Source organism: Condylura cristata, unplaced genomic scaffold, assembly GCF_000260355.1.
Source record: "Condylura cristata isolate star-nosed mole 26May11 unplaced genomic scaffold, ConCri1.0 scaffold00006, whole genome shotgun sequence".
In the NCBI taxonomy this organism is placed as follows: Eukaryota; Metazoa; Chordata; class Mammalia; order Eulipotyphla; family Talpidae; genus Condylura; species Condylura cristata.
In genome coordinates, this window is record NW_004567107.1 from 35,601,798 (window position 1) to 35,609,659 (window position 7,862).

Below are 7,862 nucleotides of genomic sequence, written 5' to 3' on the forward strand. Positions count from 1 at the left end.
ATAATTTTCAGGATAGTTTGTAGACTTGACACCAAAAACACAAATAAAAGAAAAACTGGATCTCATTAAAATTTAAAATATTTGTCCTGAGACTCATTAAGAGGATCAAAAGAAACTGGATTGAAAGAAAATATTTTCAAGTCACATCTTTAACAAAGTACTAATGTCTTGACTATATTCAGAATCCTCAAACCTTGACGATAAAAACTAAATGTTGCTGTAATATAAAATAGTGATAAAACCAAATATGGCCATGACTGGAAAAATTAATCACTTGTACATTTACATTAGGAAATGGTATAGCCCTACTCTAGATGAGTTTGGTAGTTTCTTAGAAAATAAAATATGTGAATACCGCTTTTTAGAATGTGAGAAACTATTTAGTATTGTCACCTTAATACTGCTTCATGAAATATATAGATGAATGTACCATTGTTAGTGTACTAGTGCAATAAATCCAACTGTACCCAGGTAAACGAATTTACCCAGGCAACACACTTACTAACTGTGAAAATTTCCTATAATTTAACGTGCAAAATCCACTTCATTAAATATTGCAATTTAGGATTCAGGCTCCTATTCCTTGACATCAAATTAAGCTATTGTATTATACCCGAAGGAAATCTAACAAATGAAGCCATGACATACCAATTGTCTTAAAAAAGCATTTTATTTTCAGCTACACAAACATCCTTGTCAGGTGATGTTACTAGAACAATCTGTTTAAGGAAGTGTATAGTTTATCGGTAAACATACTTAACAAAAACATTCTTTATACAGAGTTGTGATAAAAAATGACTTATAGGTTATATTTTTTAGGAGGCAGCTAGACTGTAATCCTCTTTAATAAACTTTCTTACTTAGGTCTATGATACGGAATGAAAAGATAATGATGAAAAAATCTTGTGGTCAAAAAGTTGAGATCATCAAAGGAATGCTTAGTTTCCCCCACAGAGTTCCACCAGGATTTTTTCATAATCTCCCTTAGTTTCATCCTGTTGATTAAAAATGAAAGTGTTAATGATACTGGCATCATAATCAATATAAGGTAATTTTAAGTACAGAGGAATTATTGCACCAGTAAGGTAGCTATTGGAAAACACTGCCCCAACTACCTAGGATCTTTAATTAAAAAAAAAAAAAAACACTTAAACAATATAATTAATATAAGAGATATTTAGGATTATTATAGAAAAAGCAATAGCTTTAAAATACAGATGGATTATATTATATATGAATATAATCACTATTTTATAAAAATAAAAATATAACACAATCTAATTTCATTTCACAGTAAGAAATAGATGCCTCTTTCACCAGAAAGTTAAATATATGTAACTTTCTCCCTTTTTCTTGATAAATTATAGCTGTCACATAAGAAATTGAATTTTCTTTCAATAAGTTCATGTGTTTATCTTTTTTAACATAAGAATTTGAACATGCATTTTACATGTCTGACATATGGTATATGAACAAGATTAAAGGAAACCAGTATAATACATTTCTAATCCTTTGATCATCTTTATTGTAAAATGTATCTCTCTCAAAATAGTTCAGTTGATATGTCTGCTTATGTGAAAGCACATATTTCTGACTTATGAAAAATCTATATAGTTTGTCAGAATATAACTTATGAGTAGAATTACCAAAGAAAGTTTTATTTATAAATTATGCAATCTAACATAACAAATTAATCTTATATGTGCCACTCTAAGCTTTCTCTTTGAAGAAGTTACAAAAAGAAACTCATTTGTGCAGGTAGTATCATGAAAATCACAACGTACCAGAATGGCTTGGCAGAGAGATTTTCCATACAACTGCTGATAGTATACTTTGATATCATTCATGTCAATTTCAGAACGGGAAACCATAATTCTGATCAATTTCTTATGACGAGTTCCAGAACCCTGTTAAAACAAATAATAGGAAGTGTTTCTCACATTCGGAGCATGCACTTAAAGCAGGGTTATGTGTTTGAATGAGAAGTTTTTTGTTCATTTATATACTTTATAGAAACTTTTGACAAGAACCAACTGCTACATCAACTCCTAGTCAGTCTTGTACTATCCAGTCTTTTATATTAACTGTTAAATTACAAATTCAGTGAATTTTCTAAGTTGCAAAACAGATCATCTAATCTGTTTAGATTCACCAATTTAAAAACCCTTCAGTGGTCTCTTGTTGCTTTCAAAGTAAGATCGAAACCACTTCCACCCCACCCCCATTTACAATGGCCTGGTTAATTCTTCACCCTCTTCTTCCCCCCCAGGCACCATCACACTAATTATCATTATCTTTGTTATACTGAATGTCATGCTGCCTCCTTCTCTTAAAACCAGGAGTGTCATTCCACTAGCTCTTCGACCCCTTCCCTACTCTGGCTAATTCCTGTTCATTGCCAGATCTAAGTTAACTGATAGCAAAAATATATTGATTCCCAAAGTCTGGTGTGCTAGGCTCACTTCCCTTCAACAATACTGGGCATTCATCATGACCCATCTAACTGCCCCACTAGAGTGCAGCACGCCTGTATTGAGATCAGGCATGGCACTGCCCACATTATAGTGGCACATTTTACAGGGACTCTTTTCCTATCAATTGGTTAGCTATCTCTCTGAAGAATTATTTTGGAGTATAGACTTTTCTTAATATAGTACATAATGCAGGAGGCATCTTATACCACACTTCGCATGCTTGATAATAAAGTGGTACATTAAGTACATTTTAATGATATCTTTTACTTTAGTAATCTTACAATGACATTTTAAAGTCTTAGAATGGCAGATGAATCCCAAAATAATAAAGACAAAAGGTAAAAAAGGGAGCAGTTGTAAAACGCACCACCTTAGCAGAATTACTAACAGCACACATTAAAAGAGAAAGTATATATAGCTCTTTCTCTACTGACTAGGTTTTATGAAAATAAGTAACCCACAACTTTCCTACAAGCTCACCTTACAATAAATTCAACAGAATTTCATTCTAATAAGGAAGTATATTACTGGATGGAACGATGATTCTTTTTAATGGAGGCTATTAAAAGCAATTTTCAAACACTATGAAATATTCTGCCCTTCCCTGCATAACCAGGAATGGCCCCCCGAGCAATGCACATGAGTACAATATTACCTTCATGGCACGATGCAGCTCCTCAGCAAAGAACCTTGGCTTGCTTGTGGCACACATCACTGGGAAGAGACACATGTTTACCACAACACAAGAAAATGCATATGAAAGAAACAGGAAAGTTTGGCTAACAAGATTCTATTCACTCCTGACATCACCTATCTTCTATTATCTTAAATCCACCCAATAGCAATGTCAATTGTTATCTTGAGTAGGCACTTCTCTTCCATTGGAAAACCAGTGGGCGTTAAAAGCCATGTGGACATACTGAAATATCTTTTTAAGCAGACAAGGACAGGATTTAAATGAGTCCGCTGCTAAGTTAAACACTAACATGAATTGTTCACTAAGATTGCCCACCTTATTATGTACTGTGATGCATGGGTCAAAAGAACTGACAGCAACTGGGACTTTGTTAGAAATGCAGAAGCCCAATCAGAATGTTTATTTATATTTGGGGAACACTTTACAATGCAGGTTCCCAGCTCCCATTGGTCGCCTGAATGACAGATCTTTAACACCTTTTCCTCTTAAGTCCTTTTGAGGGGAGTTTTACAAAGCAAAACCTTATGCATTTACTCACAATTGTCCAATTAGTCACAGACCAGGATTTGAATCTGCATTGATCTCATGCTCCTAATGATCATTGTGACTTTCCTCTGTGCTAGTCTCAGCCAGGTGCATCGACTGGCATAAGAAAGTGTCCACTAAAGATTCCCCACCTGCCCATCTTTTTGAAAAAGAGAGTAATATCTGTTGCTAACAAACAAGATCATTGTATGTCTTCAGCTAAATATTCAGACATTATCTTACATTGTTGTCTGTATCTGAAACACAGATGAACAATATCTGAATTTCTGGTTTTATCTATCTAGATAAATAGATATAAATATGGGAAACCATTGATAGTTCAATTTTAAGTAAAAATAGTCTTCCCCTCTGGGACTACATACCAATAGTTTGGAAGCATTTTTCAACGTCGCCTTTCATCTCCAATTGCAGAACTTTGTTCATGTCATGCTCACTGTACTTGCCATACTTCTGAAACACTGAATATTAAATTTAAGTGAAGGCATGTTCAAAGCATCCTAATCTTTAAAACTTTAGCAAAATCCAGGGCAACAAAAAGCATTCCCTGGTATGCCCGAACTTAAAACACCCTTTAGTATTAATAACTTAGCTGAGGCTACATTGGCTATTTCATCGTCTTCTAGAGTGGAACTGACATTACTATTTTCGTGCTCCAATATATTTTGGAGAAATTTTTGCAAGGGTTGACATTTATTACAAATGGCATGTGATTGACAACCATAATATTAATATAGCAGAGCTAAGTACTAGAGCAAATGGCTCTTCCCTTATATAAGAATCATGTAGTAAATCTCTCTTAATTTTAACATTAGAAACAATGTGCTATAATGAAATAATATTTCCTTTGTCTCCAGAAACTTTAGAGTCAAGTTTTGTGCTCAAAGGCAAAAACTTTTCCCCACCCCCGCCCTGGAACATCTATGTATTCTTTTCTTCACTTAGCTAAGACTATATTTTTGTTGCAGTTTCATGTGATTTGTTGAATGTGTGTATCTCCAAAGTAGTTTTGGACAGTAAGAATAGAAAAATAATGAAAGAATGGCTTCCATCCCTAAGTCACAAAATAGGTTTCAAATATTATAAAATGGTGACTGTACAAAATGTATTAAAAAAAAAAAAGCAGAAGTAAGGGGTTAAGAGCGCTACACTTATTAGTTGTTGCTGTGAAGCTGACTTCTTTTTTCCCTTATCTGTACTAACAAAAAAAAAAGTTAATCTTCCATAGGCAAGTCCAAGGAAACATGATTTTTCTTACCTCTGCGGAGATGGGGGTAGCTTCTGGTGGTAAGAATGGTATTGAACACATTCACATCTGTCCCTTTCCTTTTTTCTCCTGCTTCATATAAGGCCTGTCAAGAACCACAGAAGCAAACACTTGACTATCTGCTGACTTCATAGCAACACAAAGATCTCAGAGGCACTGTGTCCAGTCATATGAGGATAGGCTAACCTACATTTGCAAGTTCCTTAAACATCAGGACCTTATTTCTTTTTGTAAGTATTTCTAATATATGTCTCAAGGTACATTGCGAACATTAGAGAATGAAATTATATTTACAGAATATGTATTAAATCGAATTATGATTGTTCTCTGTAGCAAGACAACTACAGGAAACTGTAAAAACTTGTTTATTTTTCTCTTTAAAGTAATTACCAGAAAATGACGCTAGTAGATCAATAATCCAATCATTCCCTAGATCTTGAATATAACCTTGGATAAAGTGATTTTTGAAACTGCATATTTCCCTCTGATTGTCCATCACAAGCATAATCTGTTAACTTTGAAATGCTAATTACCATCAGCCTCCTGGGTCACACTAATCCATGTAGCTGCCTTAAACATAGAGCTAAAACCCTGACAGACTGAAAATGGAAAGCAAATTCTAACATGCCACAAGTAATGAGAGTAATTATTTATTATGGGGAATGAATGACTCAAATGTTGACTTTTGTCTTTTTATGTATTTGCACAATTTCTACAAAATGGTCAAGCTTCCAATGGACACAAAAAGTTATTTTGGGTTTTTTAAACAAAATGATATGAATGTTTTTACTCAACACAAAGTTGATCGGTACCTAACAATATAGGGAAAATTCTGTGCTGGCTTAATTAAGGGAGTGCAGGGGTGGACAAATACATTTTATCCTCACAGCTGTATTGTGATCAGTTAATGGAGAGAATATTGGCCCATGAAGAAAACATAAAAACTTTTTTTAAAAGGAATTTCGTGTCCCAAAAGGTCACTATTTTTGTAATGTTGCCACTGGATTGGTAAATAATTGGTGACCTCCCTATAAACTATATGTAAAAATACACTTGAACATATTTTAATACATTAAAATTTATTTCATAATTATATCATGACCATACTTTTACAATATAAATCTATATCAATAAAGTATTATAATGTTTATTGCTAAAGGAATGAGTATTTATTCTCATTTCACAAATTAAAAAAATACTTTTGTTGAGAAAACTTTGAATTTTCATTTTATAAAACAATTTTTGGAAATGATAAATTAAGTTCTCATTGTTCTTTTATTTCTCTCTGGTTTTGTGAATGAGACCTACTGAAATGTAAAAAACACATTTTTCTCTCTTAGGCTGCTCAAGTACAGGGTGGTCCCATCAACTAAGGAATGAACATTAGATGCCAACAATGGCCTCAGAGGATTTTCCATTTGCCTTTACCTAGAGGCTATCAAGTGTCTACTTTGCTGAAGGTAAGACTTGTTTCAGGTAAGAAAATCAACTCTAGGAGTATTTGTGAGCACTTACTCACCCTGGCATCTGTATCGGCCAAATCTTCACTCATGCCAACATCCTCAGCTCGGTCACCCTGAAAAAATGATTCTCTTGTAAGTTGTTTCAAGCATGTGATCATAAGATTAACTTCTTTCTTTTAAAAGCAGTTAAATAATATCCTCTGAGAAAGAGTCAATTGATCCTTTCCAGAAAAAGTTTAAATTTAAAATTTATTATTCTTAAAAAAAAGACATTCCCTAAAATATTTGAGGTATACCTTAACAAGAGAAAGCAAGGTCTTCCTGTAATCTCCAGAAGTGTCTGAGGTGATGTCTTTGACCAGATCTCTCTTGAGTTCTAAGAAATAAAAGTGTATATTTTGTAGTAAACTAGTGATAATGATGATGGTATAATAAAAACACCTGCTTCTCTATTATATGACTATTGGCAATATCAAATGTTCAGTTAGTTATGGAACAGGCCTTAAAATATAGAGATTTAAGGCTCTCCCTGGTGGTACAGTGGGTTAAAGTACTGCATTATGAAGCTCTCCGAAGCCACTACAGACCGAGTTCAATCCCTGCCCCTGGAGGGAAGTGACCCACATGGTGTGGCAGACCTTTCCTGTTTTTGCCTACTACTCCCCTCAGCAGTGTACTTCGTCAGTCAGTTCTGCTCCCCACTCTGTCTGATGAGTCCTCTCACCCACTACACCTTTGGCCTTTATCCCAGTTCTATAGCATAAATACATTAAATCTCTATTTTTTAAAGGTTTTAACACATTTCAAAAAAGTAGAAATATCAGGGCATCTAAAATTTTGAATCATCAAAATTGTTTTTGACTGGACAATGAAAACAATTTAGGTAATACTGTGAATACAACCCATTATCACAGATATTTTTTGCTAACAATTTTAAACTGAATAGATACACATTATAAATAATGAAACTTCAAATAAAACATGCCAGAATTTAAGCAATGGGATGAATGTAATAGCTGTTAAAAATAATAGATCAATCATATTGACTTAAACACAGATAAGTATGTGTGTGTACACAAACCTAGGGATGGAATGACAGATTTAAAAATAGCTGAATTTATAATTACTAGAAGGCAGGGCAATTTAATCAACTATCATTGGAATATATCTTGGATATAATGAAGAAATATTGACATTTACCTTTGTAAATGTTTTATCAAAAATTAACAACACTTGGCCCTCCCTGGTGGTGCAGTGGGTTAAAGCACAGCACTGAGAAGCTAAAGTCACTTCCTCATGAGTTCAATTCCTGCCTGCCCCGGAGGAGATCCACATGGCGCGGCAGACCTCCCCTGACCCGCCCGCTGCTCCCCTCAGCAGTGTACTTCATCGATCTGCCTGTTCTGTTCCCCACTCTG

The 7,862-nt window shown here is 34.2% G+C and overlaps 1 protein-coding gene across 1 annotated transcript in view; it reads right to left on the minus strand.

Annotated features, from left to right (window-relative positions):
* Positions 1-651: 651 nt before the first annotated feature.
* The window catches only part of ANXA1 (annexin A1), a 17,875-nt gene continuing 10,664 nt past the window's right edge, over positions 652-7,862 (minus strand). Inside the window, exons 7-13 of the mRNA XM_004677567.2 lie at positions 6,741-6,820; positions 6,501-6,557; positions 4,973-5,066; positions 4,080-4,175; positions 3,130-3,188; positions 1,785-1,907; positions 652-995 (exon numbers count right to left, since the gene is read on the minus strand). Of these exons, the coding sequence (XP_004677624.1) occupies positions 939-995; positions 1,785-1,907; positions 3,130-3,188; positions 4,080-4,175; positions 4,973-5,066; positions 6,501-6,557; positions 6,741-6,820 (566 nt within the window). The 3' untranslated portion in view covers positions 652-938. The remainder of the gene's footprint in view (positions 996-1,784; positions 1,908-3,129; positions 3,189-4,079; positions 4,176-4,972; positions 5,067-6,500; positions 6,558-6,740; positions 6,821-7,862) is intronic.